Source organism: Ambystoma mexicanum, chromosome 1p (assembly GCF_040938575.1).
Source record: "Ambystoma mexicanum isolate Mex_15411 chromosome 1p, UKY_AmexF1_1, whole genome shotgun sequence".
NCBI classification, from domain to species: domain Eukaryota; kingdom Metazoa; phylum Chordata; class Amphibia; order Caudata; family Ambystomatidae; genus Ambystoma; species Ambystoma mexicanum.
In genome coordinates this window covers 1021938118-1021959339 of record NC_090921.1, presented here as the reverse complement: position 1 = coordinate 1021959339, position 21222 = coordinate 1021938118, and the positions used below count along the sequence as shown (strand labels likewise).

General features: G+C 48.6%; 1 protein-coding gene across 3 annotated transcripts in view; it reads right to left on the bottom strand.

The window, feature by feature from the left end:
* The window catches only part of EDC4 (enhancer of mRNA decapping 4), a 2544921-nt gene that overhangs the window by 571080 nt on the left and 1952619 nt on the right, over positions 1 to 21222 (bottom strand). For all 3 annotated transcript variants that reach the window (XM_069603831.1, XM_069603839.1, XM_069603847.1), the window contains one exon: positions 5097 to 5252. In XM_069603831.1, coding sequence (XP_069459932.1) covers positions 5097 to 5252 — 156 coding nt within the window. The remainder of the gene's footprint in view (positions 1 to 5096; positions 5253 to 21222) is intronic.

Genomic DNA, 21222 nt, shown 5'->3' with positions numbered 1-21222 from the left:
TTCATTCTAGTATGCGATTTCTTACAGAATAAAAAAATAAAATCACGAAATTGTCTCAATACAGACGGATTGTTGGTGCCTTTGGAAAGGCGTAGACAGAACCAGTGCTCTAGACACAGTGAGCATCTGGGTGAAGGTGAGATCATTGGAGGCACACTGCTCCTGGATAGCAGACAGTCAGAGACATTCGATGTTGGCTGCGTTATCCTGTGCTGCCCAGGTATTCACACCCTTCTGAAAACTGATCTGATGCCAAAAGGCACACCCCTACTCGAATAGTGGGAACCAATTCTTCATTGCCTCATGCCCCTTCCTGACTTGACACAGACTTCTCAAGAATAACCACTTTTACAATCAGCGGCACGAAAATGCACTTTCACCATCTAAGGCAATTTTTACGAACTAGTTGACACACTGCTCAGGGATGTAATATGTCACCTGTCTCGCATGAAAGGTTAGAGAGAGGGCTGACACAGGTGCCTTTTGGAAGGCCACAGCGCCAGTAATGACATCACACAGTGTCTGAACACGCACCCTTGTTTGGTAAGACAATGTACATAACAGTATTACATAGAGGATGGAAGGCTACAATTTTGTTTGCTCATCAGTCTATAGATTACAGCGTGTGTAAACTGGGATTATCTCTCCATGTAACAAAGGATACAGTCTATGTAACTCTCACAAGTTACATTGTGTAAAGTACAATATGCTAGAGCCGACTACTAAATAAACAGGGAATATGCTTGGTGGCACAAAACAGTTCTGGAGGAGGATGAGGTTGGATTTATGTGGAATTTCCTTTTGAGGGCTGATATAAACACGTGCATTGCAGCAACACACACAATTTGTGAATGTTTTGTTTCAAGCTGGCAATACAGTTCTGAAACACTGTACCACATCATTGCCGTGTTCAATTATTATTTGTCACGCATTATTTTCCCGAATCGAAATCTAAACGTCTCTGCCTTTGAACAGGACAACTGCCCTATTGTAATTTGGCCTTGGACGGTTATCAGCAATTGTTCGAAGGACATACGATGTGGGGAATAGAAAAAAAAGGTAACTTAATATATTGTTAGCGGACATTCCCCAAGTTAGTGTGAACGTGTGTGATACATCGTACAGAGCGGTTGATCATCGACAGACACTCACCATGGAATTTCCAAAAATTATGTAAATTCAAGATTACATAAAATTATTATTGGGATTAAAAAAGAGTAGGGTGCTGTATGCATAATAACTAATTAAACAAACACCACCCGTATGCAGGGTGGTGATATCTAAACCGCTTTGTCCCGCGGAACATACCATTGTATTGTTGAGCTTCATAAAGTTGGTGCAGGGGGCGGTGGGGTAAACCTTGTCCGTGTGCACTGTGATCGCTTTTCGATCAGTAAACTTGCCAGCTTTGTTATAATGACATCTGTCCGTGGTTCAACCTAAATTTTTGTTATGTTTTTTCTTCCTTTTCTCCATGTGGTTATCCATCCCATTGGGAGCTATACCTACTTCACAGCGCTCAACTTGTACTCAAATAGTACACCATGTTTTCCTGCGCGTGTTAAATATTGCTTGTTTTGCGCTTATGTTTAGGTTTCAAACAGTTATGAGTTATACAGTAACTTGTTATATTACAGTACAGAACGACTACTGAAATGTATTTTTATTGTGTTTTGTCCGCAGATGCTTTGTACTCAACTGCCCATGCCATAGGTTCCAGGTGCCAGCCGATGGCTTCTTCAATCAACACTGGAGGATCACCATAAGCAGCATTTTTTCGATCACGGTTATGTGGGACGATCGACATGGACCGATATGTTCATTGGCGTTTCCGGCAATGAGGAGCAACCCGTCAGCATTCGTGGAGAAGCAAGAGCGTTGGGCTTGAAAGTGAACAAAAAATGTATTCTCCCACACAGAGCACCAAGTGAGTCATTGAATTGTTTTGACGTTGTACAATATGGAAACACAAAGACACAGAACATTCATTGTTCACCATAATCTGCCTAGCTTGAGAGTCATGCGATGGTCGTTCGCTCCAATTTACCTGGGCGATGAAAAAATAGTTGGTTTCCAGGAGTTTATAATTTCTTGTGAACATTATTTGAAAAATAAAAGCACATGTTAGATTGAGCACTATTGATGTATTATTGAAATATTCTATATGCAAATGCTATTCAAGGCAAGACAGAAGGTACGCTCTGTGTGAGGATATCTGTGGTTATCTTCCTGTTTCTGCGGGCGTCGGTGATGGCGTGGCATGTTGGGCTACTCTGGCCACGAACGTAATGAAAATAGGTGGAACAGATCAATCGGACTAGTGATGTCAGCTTCAGGGGCAGGTGTTTTGATTTATTGCCGCAAGCGCACTTAAACTTATGGCGATCGATCCACAGATAAGATTAGCACAAGATGGCTGCGCCCAACATGTTTTTCACATGATTTTACATGTGTAGAAGTGAGGAAAACTAAGGTAGGATGCATAGGAAGATTCTTTTGGATCGACTCCAGTATGCTTAATGCGACCTGCCCGAACGAACCGGACAATAACATTTTTTTGCACACTCTTCCTTTGAATCCCAGCATAAGAAATGTGTCCCCCTACTTCCAACCAGAAACGCGATAGTCACACTCAGAAAGGCAGCCTCCCTGCATGCCACAGACCCCGAACCTGCATTTCTAATGCTGAACACTCAAAGGAAGGTATCTCATCCACCGAACTGCATGCACAATGTGTTCAGGTTTGCCATATTCTAGTCATAAAACATGTTCACAAGTAATTAATCTCAACATTTTTGAATTCTTGTCAGTAAATTAAGCAAATATCCTCTGCAAACATGGTCATACACAATTGTGTGCTGCTAGCTGGTCTTAAGAAGGTGGGCGTGGAGGTCAGTAGAACAGGACTTCGATCATGGTCACCCTCTAGTCAGGAAAGCATCTTTAAGCATTTCCTTTGTTTTGTCTCAATAACAGCCAGTACATTTAAGACACTGCAAGGTGAAAGTATTGGTTTATAATTGGTCTGTAATTACAAGAAACCACATCCACTACACAAGCACGCAAGCACTGGTGGGGGTATTTGAAACAAGGTTGTGGCAGATGGCCCCTTCGTTATGGATTTGAGCCAAAGCTGGAAATGTAGGTAGGGCCTGTAGAATACAGGCTCGGTTTCTAGATGTGGGACCTCAGTTGCAGATATATTATCCTGAAAGAGACTAAACTCCAGTGGCTATTAATAAGGTCTAATCTGTGAGGCTCTTTTTTCATGTTTAAGGCCCGGATATACATAAATGTCTGCAAAATGTGGACAAAGCCGCCCATTGCTGAAAGTCCAGGGTTTCAGACAAAAGTATTGTCCAACCAAGGGCTCCACTGTGAAATCTTTAGCAGTATTTTAGTTTTTCTTTTATTGAGCATGGACTTCGCTTTGGGAAACAACAGAGCAATTTACAATCATAAGGGGAAGGACAAGGATAGGGTGCAGAAAAACCAGGGAGTAGTGTCCTACCAACAGGGGAGAGACAGCATTTGTCAGCAATTGATCTACAATTAACCAGGGGAGAATTGGGGATCAGATCACCCAGTTCCAGGTATGATGGGGAGTGGACGGTGTATGGACCTAGTTTTTAGGGATGAGACATTCCTTGAAGAGAAGGGTTTGGGCTCCTTCCTGAACTGTAGAAGCGAGGGGGTGAGTTGGATGAGAGGAGGTTCCAGAATCTTGGGGAGTAGACCAAGAAGGGCCCTGTTCTGTTTTTTTTCCCTTCCAGCACTGGTGGAGTTCGAGTCTGCACATGTTCTTACTTCTGATGGAATATAGGCCTCCAGAGATGCTGAGTTGCTCAGTGAGGTAAGCATGAGGACAGCAGGGTGACACGCCTTGTAGATGATGTAGGGATCAGCTCACATTTTCATAAACACCCCTTGCAAGTAAGGATGTAAGTTCTACTGTGAGAAACTAAAGCATCATGGTCTCGGATCATGAAAATAACTTAAAAAAAAAGAAAATTGTGCCCACCCGGTTTTCCTCACTGGATGAGCTCAACACCAAAGACTGCAAATCACTAAACAAGATTGGGTGGCTGCGACAGCACTGCTTCAATGTGGCATCTGATAGCATGGCCACCAGAGGAATAACCCAATAATGACATTTGTATTGGGCTGTAATGAAGCGCCAATGAACTACAATCTAGTGGAAGCTGAATGGAAGATCCATTTAGAAAATGCAATTTGTTGAGTCTTCATAGTATAAGCTACAGTTAGTAGTCTCTAGGCTTGAGCTCCTGAACTGAGGTCTTCAAATGTATAATTTGTCTTTCTTTTATGTTTTGCATACAAAAGGAGAATGAGCCAAACCATTCCTTTTAGAAAGCACTGCAGCTGTGTAAATAATAGTGACATGCTCTTCTGAGCCTCTTCATAAACAGGGAGGAGAGAAAAGGAAGTAGGAACGTCATGCCCAATGGTTCTGTGACTCCTAACAGTTGCCAGTCGTTAGCTTCTGAACCTCAGGACTTGGAATGCTCTTTTGAAAAACTGCACTCCAGTAACTTCTCAGCATTAAACAACTGTGAAACTAGTCTAGCAGGAATAATTGAATCAGCAGACCTGCAAGATCGTGTTGTCAAATTAAGCATTGTCTGCTTAGAATAGACGTGGCTCACTGTCTTTAGATTAAGTGTCCAGGTAAAATAACTAAAGAAGACAAAGTTTATATCAACAGTTGTAAAATGGCAGTCTTTATCCCTAAACAGGCAATACATATGTGTAAACAGCTGGTTCACAGAGCACATATTCAGCTATCTAGTGAAGGTGCTTCTTATGTACTTGCTGCACACTCAAGATTTCAAGTGTTGCTGAACAGCATACTTTCTTCAAATCAAGAAAAGAAACTGAAGGCATTCTGTCACAGGCCTTCAAAAATAAATGTGCATAGGTGAAACTTGAAAAGCAAATGTGTCTCTTGCGGCTGTACCATTTTATACATTTCAAATCACATTTTGGAAAGTACAACGTAGAAGGGCCAACATGACATTAGATTTCTTAAACAGTGAGCACACACCTTTATTGAAAGGACAGTTTTTGAAACTTACACTGTGATACCGTTTTTTTCATCTCCTCCCGTAGAGTCTTGTCTATCCTGCTACTCAAAGTTCCAGAGAGCTGTTGGGAAAGTTGCTGTAAAAGTTGTTCTTGGAGTTGTCCATTCCTTTGCTGCCCATCGGTTAGGATTCTGTCTAGTCGTCTCTCTGAACAGTCAAAATGTTAAGAAATGGAACCATTTTCAAAGTATCTTTTTACAGCTCTTTAACTGCCCAAAAAAAAAAACCATCAAACCAATCCCCCTCCCAAAAAAACAGCCATTCAATAAATATACACCTTGCTGGAGGAGAGGTGGTCTTTTCCACCCCTCGCACCATTCCTGCATAGAGAGATCCTGCTTGTGCTGAAGGGGGAGATGTGCCCCCTCCTGCTCAAACGTAATCTGTATTAATCACCTAATAATTACCAATAAGGAAAACATGTAACCAAGCCTTATTGAAGCTCAAAAACTCATTTTTGTAACGAGACGCCATCTTTTACTAGGCCTGAAAATTAGGTCTAAAAGCCGGTCTCTCCCTCTGCCCTGCACCTCACACCGCCAGCCCAGGCCCCCACCCCACTGCCTCCTGCCACCTCTGCACAAACCCTGTTCTCAAGGAAGCACAGCCATTCATTGTTGCAACCTTTAGTATTGTCCCAGAACAGATGAGCTCACTGCGCCGTGTGAGACCGTAGCAGTGCCCATTCATCTCCACTAACCTGCCTGTGCCCCCTTGACACCCACCCTGCCAAGTCACAGTCCACTAGGCCCATGCCCCTCTGCTCTTTGATACAGATACACATCCGACTCCTCGAAGTGACCAGATCAGGACAGTCGCCAGAGCCCTGGCCCCCGACACTCATATATTCTTCCTAAACCGAACACTTGTCTATTCATATCATGAGGCATCAGTGTTAGGCAGAATCCAGTTCAGTTCCCTTAGGGAGCACTACACCAGATTAGGACTACAGGTGAGAGCAATAAATCCCCTTTGGAATCAGTCTGTACCACAAAGATTTTGTTGGTAGCTATGGCTGAGCAGTCAGACTTATCTCAAGAGGGAGATGAGCAGTATTCAGGGTTTACACATTAGGCCCACTAGACTATGAAACAAGGAAACACTGACTATAGCTTTGTAGTTTACATATATATTTATTTTATACACTTCTAATCAAACACATGTATCACAAGTATCAAGCAAGTTAAGTTAAATCACGGAAAAATATACACACTCCCTATATGACTTGTAGACCAAGTGAACCAGAGTGAAAACTGAGCAAAACGGCCCAGTGAAAACTACACACAAGGGATCCTCTAACAGTTCCTCACAAGGGAGGGAAAGCTCGAGTTCTTCAGAAATAGATTCTTATACACACTAACAACACTTCCCATCAGTTGTGACCCAGTTCAGCAAGACAGTGCATCAAGATAAGCAATACTTAGAATGAGAACTGAGCAAAATGGCATTTCAAAATGATTAAGCAGTGGGAAGAAGAACACGTTACTTTCTTACTTGGTAACGTTCTTTCGATGGGATGGTCCTACGACGTATTCCATATCTATGACATGTAATCACCACAGCTGTGCTGCTTCGGAAACTTTTTTCGGCGTCTGCGTCCTGCATCGATGACGTCGATGCGCCGTCGTCGAGGACCTCCTCCGACGTCCGATGTCATCCGTTGTAGTTTTTTCCCCCAGAACGTGTGACACTAGCCAACTGCCAGTCAGACACAAAGCCTTGCGGAACGTAAGCTGCAATCGCAAAGAAATTCTGCAGCGGGGAAGGCAGGGCGGGAGCGATATGGAATACGTCGTCGGACCATCCCATCGAAAGAACGTTACCAGGTAAGAAAGTAACTTGTTCTTCGAGGGGATTGGGTCCTCCGACGTATTCCATATCTATGACAGACTCCCAAAGCAGTACCAGAGCAAGGAGGAGGGAAAGAATTTAGAATCAAAATTTAGAATAGCCAATCAAATAGCAGAGCAAAGGACCGCCTTGCCAAAGGCTAGATCCGGTGCTCGGATGGAATCAAGGGAATAGTGACGTACAAATGTATGTACTGAAGCCCAGGTGGCCGCATCACAGATGTTGCGAATAGGAACACCCCTCTGCAGGGCAGTAGATGCAGCCATACCCCTGGTAGAATGGGCCCGCAAGCCAGCCGGTGGGTCCTTACCCGCCAAGCGGTAGTACTCCGAGATGGCCAAAATAATCCAGCGAGACAAAGTCTGTTTCGTCACAGCTTGCCCTAAACGCTTTCCAGCGTAACCAATAAAGAGTTGATCGTCCACTCTGACCCGGGACATGCGTGAAACATAAAAGCTTAAAGCTCTCCTAGGATCAAGCCTATGGAGCCTCTCCTCTTCCTTACCAGGATGCGGAGGAGGATAGAATGCCGGAAGAACAACCTTCTGGGCCAAATGAAATTCCGTCACTACCTTCGGAAGAAAAGAAGGACGAACTTTAAGGACAACCCTGTCCTTGTGAAATACAGTGAAGGGTGGCTTAACTGAAAGCGCTTGTAACTCACTCACTCTGTGAGCGGAAGTAACCGCAACTAAAAACACAGTTTTCAGAGTTAACAGCCTCAAAGGGCAAGAATGTAAAGGCTCAAACGGAGCACCCATAAGAAACTTAAGAACAAGGTTGAAATCCCAACCGGGCACCAGGAAAGGTGACGGAGGGAACACATTAGTGAGCCCTTTCAGAAACTGTGAAATTAAAGGGATTTTAAAGTAAGAACACTCTTCAGACGAGCGCTTAAAGATGGACAGCGCCGCCAGGTAACCTTTAACGGTACCCACTTGCAAGCCCCTGTGGGCCAAAGAAAGTAAAAAGGACAGAACCATGGGGATGTCACATGCAAAAGGATCCACATTCTGAACTCGGCACCAGTCGCAGAACTTACGCCAACGGCAACGGTACAGAGACTTTGTTGCTGGCCTTCGGGCCGAAAGCAACACCTCCATCACGTCTTCAGGGAGGTCCCAATCCTTATACCTCAACCTTTCAGAAGCCAAGCGTGAAGGTTGAAGGATCTGACCTCTGGATGGAGAACCTGACCCCCCTCCTGTGAGAGCAGATTGTCTCGGTAGGGAAGACGACGCGGAGGGCAGATGGACAAGTCGAGAAGGTCCGGGTACCACGTCTTCCGAGCCCACGCCGGAGCAATGAGGATCATCCGGGAACCGAACTTCTGTAACCTCCGCAGCACTTGCGGGATGACGGGGACTGGAGGAAACGCGTACAGCAGCGGGAACGACCACTCCACCACAAACGCGTCTCCTAAGGCTCCTTTTGGAGGAAATTCCCGCGAGCGAAACCTTACGCACTTCCGGAGATCCACTTGAGGGGTCCCCCAAAGGGCGAAGATCTCCAGGAGAATCTCCTGAGCCAACTCCCACTCGTGAGAGATCGTGCTCTGCCTGCTCAGAGCGTCCGCCGTCACGTTTTCGTCTCCGGCCAGATGAACTGCCGAGATCGAAACTTCCTGCTGGATGGCCCAGAACTCGAGCTGCATCGCCTCCCTGCACAGAGGAAGTGACCCTGCCCCCCCCTTTTTGTTGAGGTAGTGCATGGCCACTGTGTTGTCCGTCAGGATCAGGACACTCTTTCCTCGCACAGTCGGCAGAAAAGCCTTCAGGGCTAGCCTGACGGCCCTCAGCTCCAACAGATTGATATGGAGTCTGGACTCCGACGGAGACCAACGACCACTGACTGTCTAGCCCGTTGGCATGAGCTCCCCAACCCGTGAGGGATGCATCCGTCACGATCGTCACCTCCGGCCAGGGAAGCCAAAAAGGAGCCCCCTTCATCAAGTTGCCTTCGACGGCCCACCACAGAAGGTCCCGGGCGACCGAGGGCGGCACCTGAACCGGGTCCGACATCCTGCCGGAGGACTGCGACCATTGCGTCTTGAGCGCCCACTGCAAAGATCTCATCCGCAGGCGAGCCACTGGCACCAGAAGAATGCAGGATGCCATGAGGCCGAGCAGCCTCAAGAACACGAACGCTGGGAGCGTCTGGGCATGCTGAAACTTGTGCACCATCTGCTGAATGTGAAGAGCCCTCACCTGGGGAGGAAAACACTGCCCGAGGGAAGTGTCGAGCACTGCTCCGATGTACTGGAGCCGCTATGTTGGCGTCAAATGGGACTTCTTTAAATTGAGGGAGAAGCCCGGCCTGTGAAGGGAGTGGCAGGTGACGGACAGATGATCCAGGACTTGCTCGGGAGAGCTCCCCCTGACCAACCAATCGTCCAGGTAGGGGTAGACGTGAATCCCCCCTTGCCTGAGATGCGCTGCCACCACCACCATGAGCTTGGTGAAAAACCTCGGGGCGGAGGTCAATCCGAACGGCAGGACCCGAAACTGAAAGTGTGAGTCGCCAACCGCAAACCTCAGGTACTTCTTGTGCTTGGGATGGATCGGCACATGGAAGTAAGCATCCTTGAGGTCGAGTGACACCAACCAGTCCTGAAGCTGAAGGGCCTGGAGGACTTGAGAGAGAGTAACCATCTTGAACTTGTCCTTCCTGAGGAGTTTGTTCAAACCGCGCAAGTCCATGATGGGTCTCAATCCCCAGTCTTTCTTCGAAATCAAAAAATAAGGGGAATACCATCCCTTGTTCCTCTCCGCTACAGGCACCAGTTCTATGGCGCCGTTCTCCAGCAGGGCCTGAATTTCCAGCGCAAGGAGCGGATCCGGACTCTGCAAAGAGAGGTTCCCCGGTGGATTGTCGCGAGGCCTGTGCCGAAAGGGAAGACAGTAGCCGTGGGTTATGATCTCCAGAACCCAGACATCTGAAGTAATGGCTTGCCACTCTACAAGATGCTGCGCCAGCCTTCCCCCAACCGGCGAACCATGGGACATGGCCTCATGACTGAGTGGGAGCGGCCGCGGCGTTACCTGAGGGCAAAGAGGCAACTGCCAAAGCGGCCTTGGCACCACGGGTACCCTGTCATCCACCTCTGGTACCCCTCCGTTGGCCTCTTTGACTGCCAGCTCCTCTCGCTTTACTGAAGGACGAGTAATAGCGAAAGGAACAACCCCTCCACTGCTGTCCCCTAGGACGAAAAGGCAGAGGTTGGCGAACTGCAGCGCCCAACGACTTCGCTGCAGCTTTCGAGGTCTGCAACCTCTCAAGGCTCTCGTCAGCCTTGCTGCCAAAAAGGTGTTCACCGTCAAAGGGCATGTTGAGGAGCCGAGACTGCACATCAGGAGCAAACCCCGACTTCCGCAACCACGCAAACCTGCGTATCACGGTGCTCGCCGCCATGGACCTACTGACGCATTCAGCTAAGTCCAAACCCGACTGAAAGGACTCACACATGGCATCCTTACCATCCTGGACCATAGCAAGGAAACCATCCCGTTCGTCCCCTTCGGGAATATGTCCAGCCGCTAACGCAACACAGTTCCACAGAGTGTGTGTGAAACGAGACAAGGCACAAATGGAGTTGGCCGCCTGAAGCGCCATACCACCAGAAGAAAACACTTTCTTCGCCCAGCCATCAAAACGTTTGTCGTCCCTATCAGGAGGGATGGTAGGGTACGACGCCTGCTTTGCCGGGGCCGTGGCCGCCTGCACCACCAAACTCTCCGGAGTGGGGTGCATGGTCAAGTAGCAGGGGTCGCTACTGGCTGGACGGTATTTTCGCGACAAGGACCTGCCCACCGCCGGGAGACTCTCCGGAGCAGTCCAAGCCGCCGCCACCCTTCTCTGTAAAGCCATATGGAACGGCAGTACCGGATCAGTTGGGGGACCAACATCAAGGATGTCCGTCAGATCATCCTGCACAAACTCCCCTGGGGGAGCAGACCATCCCAAGTACTCAGAAACCCTAGCCATAAGGCGCCGGTACGAGGAATCGGCATGAGAGCCAGGCTCAGGCCTACAAAACTCCACCTCCGGAGAGGTGTCCAGTCCACTGGCATCATGCAGTGACTGTCTCAAATCGTCAAACTGACTATGGCCCGAAACAATTTCATCTGGAACCTGACTAGGAACCAGGCCATCAGAATCCTCATCCGCCTCTGAAATATAGTCCAGGTGGCGAAAAGAAGGCACCCGAGAGTGCTTGCTCTTAACCAGAGCCTTCCTAGGGGGTTCTCCCGTGCCACGGGGTACCTCCGACACGAAAGGCGTCGAGCGAATCGGCGCCGGCGCCGAGAGGATCGACGTTGACGTCGAGGAAATCGGCGTCGGATGCAGCGCCTCCAGCATCGGCGGCGTCGACACAGCCCTCGAGGCCGGAGCCCCGAGCGTGTCCCTCGACGACTTGAGCGTCGACGACTTCCTCGGAGCCTCGAGAAAGCCTGTCGACGCCCTCGACGCCTCAGACGTCGATGTCTTCCTCGAAGACCTCACAGGTGCACACAGTCTCGAACGCGTCGAGGACCGGGACCTGGAACGGGTACGTCGAGAACGAGTCCCCTTGTCCGAACGGGACCTCTCCCGTGACTGGTGCCGACCACTCTTGCGAGCGGGGTCTCTCGACCTCTCACGACCGACCCCACTCGGGGGCGCGTACGGCTTAGTACCCTGCGACTCAAGAATCGCCAGCATTTTCTTCCCGAAGGAAGCCCATTCCTCCGGCATCGCACGGCAGGTGGGGTAGGCGACGTGCCGGGCAGAGTCCTCCGAAGAGGACCTGGAAGAAAACCGGTGTCGGCGCTTCCGAGAATGCCTCGAAGAGGCTGAGGAGTGGCGAGACCGACTCCTAGAAGGAGACCCACGAGACTTCCGACGATGACGCGGAGAGTCACCCCTCGAATCATCCGTCGAAAGCCCCGCAGACTTCGACTTCCTGGGCTTGGACACCCGACCTACCGACAACGTTCGCGTAAGGCTTTGGACGTGAGCGACTGGCAGTCGATACAGTCATCCGTGTCGTGGGCCTCCCCGAGGCACCAGAGGCAGGCGTCGTGCGAGTCCGTCACCGACATCTTGGACCCACACTCACCGCACTTCTTGAAACCCGGACGCGGGGTCGAAGACGAAGTAGAAGACATCTTCACACAAAGGATTTTCACAAAACGAACAGGTTCGAAGAACCGAGAAGAACAGAACTCCAAAGAGTCGAGGCGTGAACCGAGAATCACGAAGCAACACGTTCGCGGAAAAAACGGAACTGAGGCTACGGGCGTCGTGCGTCCTACTTATCACATCGGATGACGTCAGACGTCGGAGGAGGTCCTCGACGACGGCGCATCGAAGTCATCGATGCAGGACGCAGACGCCGAAAAAAGTTTCCGAAGCAGCACAGCTGTGGTGATTACATGTCATAGATATGGAATACGTCGGAGGACCCAATCCCCTCGAAAGAGTAATTATAAGAAGGGGGTGCACCACACAGTTCGAATGGAGAATCAATCTCGAGAAGGCAAATCTAACAGATGTGACCAGAGTCAGTAGGCCTGTGCCAGAGTTAGTGGTACAGGGCAAGGGCCCAGGAGCAAAAATGTTCTTGTAGCTGCAGTCAAGTCTTTGGTTAACGATATTTGAAATGGTGGTTGCAAAAGTTGAAAAGACAATGTTAAGAGAGAGGGGGCGTCCAACCCAACAGGTAGGTAAAGTATTTAAAACACCTTTAGCACTACCGCGAAGAAAGGGCGGCCTGGCGGAACAATGTACCTTAAAAGAAGAAGTGGCTCCGGCGGTGGCGGTTGTTCCTGGTAGTTCCTGCAGTTCGGATGATCCAGCCGAGGAAGAGATGCCCTCGTTGAGGAGGAAGGTTCGAGTTACTGCACTACCCAGAGATGAAACCAGCTGCGGTGCTGCACGACGAATAAAAGGTACGCTCCTTTAAATCGCGGTCCGGGTGGACTGGTGCCTGGCTATCCCGCCTCCGAGTACAGGGTACGGGAGATTCGACCAAGGCAGGTCCGGGAAGGCAATTGGCAAACTGGTTGGCCCCACCAGCTCAAGGGAAGAAGGCTCTTGCAGGTGAAGATCTTCTCTCGTCGTGTGGAGAAAAGTGGTGAGACGCTGCAGCAGGGCTTCACTGGTGGTTCAGTCGTTGCAGATGTCTTTGGCTTCTCTCCTCTTCGGCTTTTTAGTTCCAGTGGTGACGTCTTGCTCTTCCAGTCCTCAGGACCCTGCTTTTATGCAAAAAGATCCCCATTCATACAGCCTAGCTGTCACTCACACAGTGGAGTGGTCATCTTGGCGGGAGACCCTCCAGCCTATCAGGATAGAGTGAGACATGGGTTGCAGAGGCAACCCTGTCCAGAGGTCCTACTCCCCCTCCCACACAATGGACCCACCCCAGACTCAGTTGCGCCGAAAGGGGGGCTTCTTGGTGGAAGCCCGCCAAATGGACGAACAAAGGATCCCCGACCTGGGTTAGGAGTTTAGAGAAAGACACGAGAAGGAAGTTATATTAAAGTTCTGGCAAATAAAACCTACCGGAGCAAAGTTAATATTAAAATGCTCCGGCGGTATGTTAGAGGCCGTCAGAAAATGTGGTAGCCTCGAACAATGGGAAAATCCCATAGGGAAATATTTGCGGTCGAATATTTATGGTAGTAACCACTGCCACCAGCCAGAAACTTTGGAGAGAGGGACTTTAGGGTACCCTCTCGAAAATGAACATGGGGGAAAAACTATTAACCCCTTCCAGTACCTCCATAGTAAGATGGGTTGTACTGGTTTATTTCATAGGATTTGACTGGTAAAGTCAACGCAGACTTTACATGCCCTGGGAGATAGTAGTCAGTCCCAGGGTATGGAGTATATGTTTGGGGGTCGCTACGACACCCCTGTCACTGCACTGAGGGTGCTGTGTAACACATGTGAATAAAGATGGTCCTATGGGGTTGAGAAGATCCCATAAGCATTAAACACAAAAATAGCGTAGAACACACATAACAAAAATGCCTAAGAGTGGGAAAAAGAGTCTCACTCTTAGCAGGTAAAAAGAAACAAACCCTTCAAGTCCAGCAAAGCTGCTTGGGGACTCTTTAGGTAAGGGAAATTAGCCATAAACTGAGAATTCTCCCTAACACTGGTAGATCAAAACCCCCAAGAGGGACACCTGGGTGGGGAAAACTGGGTTTATGGGTACTGGAATGCAGAGTGTAGACTGCGTACCTATAACTTGTTAGTGAACTCTGAGAAGCACCCTCCTCCCTGCTAGACGTTTATGATTATAATGTGCCTCATGCTCTCAGATCCTCTTATTGTAGATTAGCCAGTCAGGGAGTGCATCATTTTACTAACATGACCTTCACCTCACAGAGATGAGCCCAGCTGACCCATGTGCTGCACCAGTGACACCCAAGCAGCAGTCAATCCGACGTGGTCATCGCCTAAACATCTATAATGTACTAATGAGCCAAACCAATTGTATTGTAGAATTGTGTACCATAATGTGTCGCCATCAGTGATGTTTTTTCATCTTATAATGTGCTGTCCTTGTAATATTTGGTAGATCGCTCTCCGGGCAGCAGAGTTCTCTGCATGCACAATTTATCTTATATAAAACTTTGTTTTACCTGCAATCTATCTTCTGGTCTCATTCCCTAGCGGGGTGCGTCCATTATTCGAAGTTTTGGATATTGTGTCGGGGAATGGGCGCCTTCATTTGGTGACCGTCCAATGTGATATTCCTTGACATCCCCCGTACTGCTGCGAGATCCAGGGCTTCCACGGAATGGCCAACCCCCACCTATGGCTGACCAGACTCAAACAAAAATGTGTACGCTCCGAAGGTGGTTTGTGGGTCCCAGCTTTGTGAATACCCAACTGCTCGCCAGAGCTAGGTAGCGTCACAACGGGGAGGCCCCCATTTGTGGATAGACCACGAACGGAGGCTCTCGGAATACCACAGGCACGTGAGTATTGATTGCAAGGGGAAGTAAAGGAGGGGAAAAGGGGGAAGGTATGGGGCGAATAAACTAAAGAGAACACGCAAGGGTTGGATTGAATGTGACTGGATGGAGTGATTATTGAAGACAAAGTGCTTTTTCTTTTCCAGGGCCGTAATAAAAGAGTACAGTGCGAGAATAATACGGGAACCTAGCTCTGAAAGGGGGTGGAAGGCGGTGCCGCGAACACTGTCCCAACCAATGCAGGAAAAAAGTGAGGATAAGGAAAAAAGTAAGAGCCTTGTATATTTAGCAGGCTCAGAAAATAGCAGTATTTATTATCTTTAGTGTTCTATAACTTTGCAGAGGTATGCCCAGGAGGGGTAGAGGGGATGTGAGTGCAGGGTGTGGAAGAAAGGGCAAACCTGGGTTAAATGAAACGTAGGTTAAAGGCATAAGGGTATACTTTAAGGTTTCATGTTCCATGTTCGGTGTAGTCAGTATATTCGTTGGATTGGTCTGTTGAAATGTTCAAATGGTCTGTTGAAATGTTCAAATGATTCATGTTTTGTGTGTCTGTTATAACGATGTATAAGTAATATTTTGAAGGAAGATAATTGAAAAAATTGTGCTTGATACTCCAAAGGGTGAAGTGTAACGGTAGAGAGGAAATAAGATCCCTTGACAAAATATGGGCTTAGACACGCCACTCTCACACAATTGTAAGCATCTTCCCTTGTATAGTGAATGAATAAAGAAATACCACGGGCAGTGGGTAACAAATAAAATGAGAGGGGTCACCACACATCTGGCCGAAGAGGGGTCTTTTGACAGAGGGATACTGGACCATGTGGCGAATTATTTAATGGCAAAATACAAAGGGAAACAACTCCAGAATTGGCGAGAAGAACAAGTTACTTACCAACTGTAACGCTCTTTCGACTGGATGTTCCTCCCACGTATTCCTCATCTTGTGATAAATCGTTATCTCCAGCTTCGCTGCTTCAGAAAAAAAAATTCTCAGCAGAGGGCGCTGTGCTTGAGGTCGTGGCGTCGATTGTCCCTCGACGTACTCCGTCGACATCACCGATGGTATAAATACCTCGAGCTGCTTCAGTTATGTTTTTTGGATGATATATATATATATATGATGCATTACTCACCGTAATCGTATTTCTGATGCTTGTATCTGCTTAGATTCACATGCTGTGCATAGGCCGACATCTAGTGGAAGCTGCGGAGTATTACAGTTTGTTTTTCGAAACTCGAAAATGGGCGTCGACACAGGGCGTGCCAGTAATACTATCCCTAGTGTGACGTCCACTATACCCAAGATCCCTCACGCGCCTAGGATCCTCAGATTGTATTTATTCTGACATGAGGTAGCATGAGGAGTAGCGTGAGTACAGGTAATCCAAGCAGATAGATAGAAAGGTAAGACTACAAGCAACCATGCGCCTTCTCTCTCAGAGGGGAGGAAGGGTGGGTCGCATATGAATCTAAGCAGATACAAGCATCACAAATACGATTATGGTGAGTAATGTATCCCTTCTGAGGCTTGTGGAATCTGCTTAGATCGCATGCTGTGCCTAGATTAGTGAGCAGTACCTGAAGAAGGAGGTGGGATGTGAGAAGGGTCATGAGCAAATAAGTGTCTTAGAACCGCTTGTCCCACTTGTGTATCTGCCTTGGAATGGGTGTCAATGCAGTAATGCTGAGTAAAAGTGTGAATAGAGCTCCAAGTAGCTGCTTTGCAAATGGTGTCAAGGGGTACATTTGCAATGAAAGCCAGAGTGGCCCCAATGCCTCTTGTAGAGTGGGCTCTTGGCGTGAAAGGCAGAGTCTTTTCAGAGAGTGAGTAACACAGCTGGATACAGTTAATAATCCACTTCGAGATGGCACCTTTAGAGACGCGATCCCCCTCTCTGCCTGTAGCTACGGAGACAAACAGCTGATCTGTTTTCCTTAGCGGTCTGGTTTTATTTACATAGTAGAGGACCGCCCTACGCACATCTAGGGTGTGTAGTTTCACCTCAGCCGAGCTTTGAGGGTCCTGGAAGAAAGCCGGAAGCTCGATGGACTGGTTTACGTGGAATTTAGATATAAACTTAGGTGAGAACCTAGGGTGTGTGCATAAAACCAGTTTGTCTTTATGGACAGTAAAGAAGAGAACCTGCACTGACAGGGCCTGAATTTCACTGACCCTTCTTATAGAAGTAATAGCTACTAAGAAGGCCGTTTTATAAGTCAGGTGTTTGAGAATGCTTTTATGCACGGGCTCGAAAGGGGGGCACATGAGCTTAGATAGCACCACATTAAGGTCCCACCCTGGTGGTGGGTTTGAAATAGGAGGGTGAAGTCTCTTTACTCCTTCCATGAAGGCTTTAACTACTGGTACTTTCCACCACGAGACCTTGTTATGGGAAGTGGTGTATGCCGACAGGGCTGCCAGGTGTACTTTCAGTGAGTTAATAACCAGTCCTGCATCCAGCAGGTGGAGCATGTATGTAACAATAGTGGAAGGATTGCAATCAACTGGGTTGATTTGTTTACTCTGGCACCAGATAGCGAATCTCTTCCACTTGTCAAAGTAGCAGTGCCTTGCGTTTGGTTTCCTAGATTCCTTTAGGATGTCCATACACCTCTGTGGTAAATTGAGATGTCCAAACTCTTATGACCTCAGGAGCCATGCTGCCAGGTTCATTGAGTTGGGTTGCTGATGCACTGTTTGACCTTGGTGCTGGGACAGTAGGTTGTACCAGGCCGGAAGTTTGATGGGCTCGCACACCGCCATCCTGCGTAAGTGTGGGAACCACGGTTGTCTTGCCCACATGGGAGCAACTAGGACGAGCGTCATCGACTCTCTGTTCATCTTGTTGACCACCTTCCAGATGAGGAGTTGGTGGAAAAGCGTACGCAAACATCCCTGACCAGTTCATCCACAGGGCGTTCCCCTGGGAGTCTGGTTGTTGGAACCTGGATGCTAATCCTGGGCATTGTCTGTTTTCGCTTGTGGCGAATAAGTCTATAGTGGGGAAACCCCACTGAGAGAAGAGATCTTCTACGACCTCTCTCTGTAGAACCCATTCGTGTTCCTCTGGGAGGGAGTCTCTGCTCAGAGCATCCGCTAAGGAATTGAGCTCCCCTGGAACATGTTGTGATGACAGGAAGATGTTCCGTCTGAGTGCCCATATCCAGATTTTCTGGGCAAGCTTGGACAGATTTGGCGAACGAGTCCCTCCTTGCTTGTTCAGGTAGAACATGGCTGTCGTGCTGTCCGTCTGGATTTGCACTGACAGGTTTAGTAGGTAGGGCTCGAACGCTTGAAGGCTCTGAATACTGCCAGAAGCTCTAGCAGGTTGATGTGGTTCTTGGCCACTGAGGGAGACCAGAGACCTTGAGCTGTGTGGTGGAGATGGTGAGCTCCCCATCCCGTCAGGCATGCATCGGTAGTGACTACTGCCTGTACTTCGGGATCGTAAAAGGGTTTCCTCTGTGCAAGATTCTCTCTTGTCCACCAGTGAAGGCTTTGCACCAGTGTTGGCGAAACGACCACTAGATCATCCCACTGACCACTTGCCCGAGACCACTGTTTCGCCAACCATTCCTGCATGGGACGCATGCGCAGGCGCGCGTGGGGGACCAGGTAAATACATGACGCCATCATGCCCAGCAAACGCATTGCTTTGCGTACCGTTATTTGTTGACCGGACTGATATTGCGGAATTTGCAGAAGTATATTCCGAATTCTTTCCTCTGAAGGAAATGTCAACCCCTCTTGAGTATCTAGGATTGCTCCTAGGAACTGTTTGGAGGTGCTTTGCACCAGGTTTGACTTTTTCTCGTTGATTGAGAAGCCTAATTTGTGGAGGAGGTTGATGGTCCTTTGAATGTTTGTCCTGCAAATTACTGGGGTTTCCCCCGTTATGAGCCAGTCGTCCAGATAAGGGTACATCGGGATTGCCTCCCTGCGTAGGTGTGCAGCCGCCACCGCCAGTACCTTGGTGAATACCCTTGGCGCCAAAGCTATCCCGAAGGGCAGTACCTTGAACTGGTAGTGCCGACTGTCCACCTTGAAGCGCGAGTACCTTCTGTGCTCTGAGAATATGGAAATATGAAAATAGGCATCTTTCATATCCAAGGTTGCCATGTAATCCCCCTTTTTTAGGAGGGGGATTACCTCTTGTAGCGTAGTCATTCGAAACTTTTGGGGGCTTGACATACTTGACCGTACAAGCCGGTCAAGTGGCACAGCGAGTAGAGCGCCCGCTTTGACACCCGTGCAGAGCCTGTTAACGCAGGTTCGAATCCCGGCAGGGCCAAACTCAGCCTTTCATCCTTCCGAGGTCGATAAATGAGCACCACACACTGTGGGTAATAATAAGCAGCGCTCAGATACCTGAGGGTTTGTAGCGCTATATAAAAGCCTAATTATTATTATTATTATTATTATTATTACTTGTTGGCAGGCCGCAAGTCCAATACTGGGCGCATTGTCAAATCTTTTTTTGGCACAAGGAAGTAAGTTGAATGAATACCCTTGTTTACCTGGTGTCCCGGGACGAGTTCTATCGCGTCCTTTGCTAGCAGATTGGCGATCTCCTCGAGGAGAATCTTCTGATGTTCTAAAGACTGTACTCTTTGTCGTGGAGGATGGTTCCGGGGACGCTGCAGTAGTTCTATACAGTACCCTGCGGATACTGTTGACAGCACCCATCTGTCTGATGTGATCCCTTCCCAAGCCTGGGTAAAGTTGGAAATGCGTCCCCCTACTGGGGTTGCGTGAGAAGGGACTCTGAACTGAGCATCACTGCTTTGGTGGAGGCGTGCCGCCTCCTCTACTGGGGCTGCCTCTGTCTTTACCACGTCCTCTCCTATTACCCCTGCCGTAACCCTGGGTAGACTGTTGGCTGTTGTTCCACTGTGTACCCTGCCCCTGGGAATAGTTTGATCCTCTCTGGGAATTTTGGCCACGTGGGCGACGAAAATTTCCATTCCCTCTCTGGTTAGGGGGTTTATTGGTTAGTTGGCCAAGGGACTTGAGTGTCTCATATTCGTCCTTGGCATTCTTCAGCGCGTCCTCGACCGCCTTACCAAACAACAGATCGGCTTCCACCGGTTTGTCCAACAATGATGCCTGGGTTTCTGCCTTAAAACCAGACTGCCGTAACCACGCATGTCTCTTGATAACAGTACCTTCTGCTATCAATCTCCCTGCGTTGTCCGCGGCGTCAAAAGTTGCTTTTAAAATGCAACCAGACACGGCTCTACCCTCTGCTGAAATTCGTGCTAACTGGCCCTTTAAGGGTTCTGGTGCAGAGGCTATGAGTGCCGCGACTTCTTCCCACTGATGGCAGTTGTAGCTGGCCAACAGGGTGGTGGAGTTTGAAATCCTTGCCTGATAGGCGGACGTTGAGGCTACTTTCCTGCCGAAACCATCTAGTTTTTTGCTCTCCTTGTCTGGAGGAGCTTCGGACGATGAAAAGGGTGTTCCAGCCCTCTTACGAGTGTTAGTGACAACCAGGGAGTCTGGCTTCAGATGTCCTCTTATATAGAGAGGGTCAGACTGGGCTGCCCTGGGATTGACTGCACTGGTGAGGTTCGGGTTCACCAGGGACGGGTCTATTCTTCGCTGAATAGACTTAAGGATAGGGATGGTCTGGGCAACAGGCCTCCTTTCTCCCACTAACTCCTCGGCGAAGTCCCTCTCCTCCTGGACACCGTGGGTGTCAATATGGAAATGTTCTGCTGCTCGTGCGAGAACCTCGTTCAGGAGGGGTTGGTTATCGACAGGGGAGTCGGTAACCGGGTCTTCCTTCTCTACCGGGGAATCTACTCTGTAGGTTTCAGGGTCGTCTTCTTCCTCTTCTTGGTCCTCATCATCCCCATAGTAGCCCGTCCCGGTTTGCTCTTCTACCATGCCAAATTCTTGGTCCTCACCAAAGGAAGTCTCTCCTTGATACTGTGAGTAAGGCCGTGAGTATGGTTGTACATCGAAGGGGTCCGAAGACCTCATAGGTGTCTCAAACCGGGGCTTCTTACTCGGGGGATAGGATCATTAGAGCCTGAGGGTGTAGACCCTTGTGTATTATATGAAAGGAAATGGTCTGGATTTTTATCATAAAAGTCTGCCAAAGAAGACATCCTTGACATGACCCTATCTATGTCATCACTCGACCATTCTTTGGAACTGGGAATGACTCTCTCAGAAAGTCTAGGAGACTTATCCTGAGTAGACTTGCTGGTCTTAGAAATAGCAGCAGACTTGGGCTTGTCTGTCTGTTTAAGAGGAGTGGAGTGTTTTACAGGTGTGGAAGAGTGCA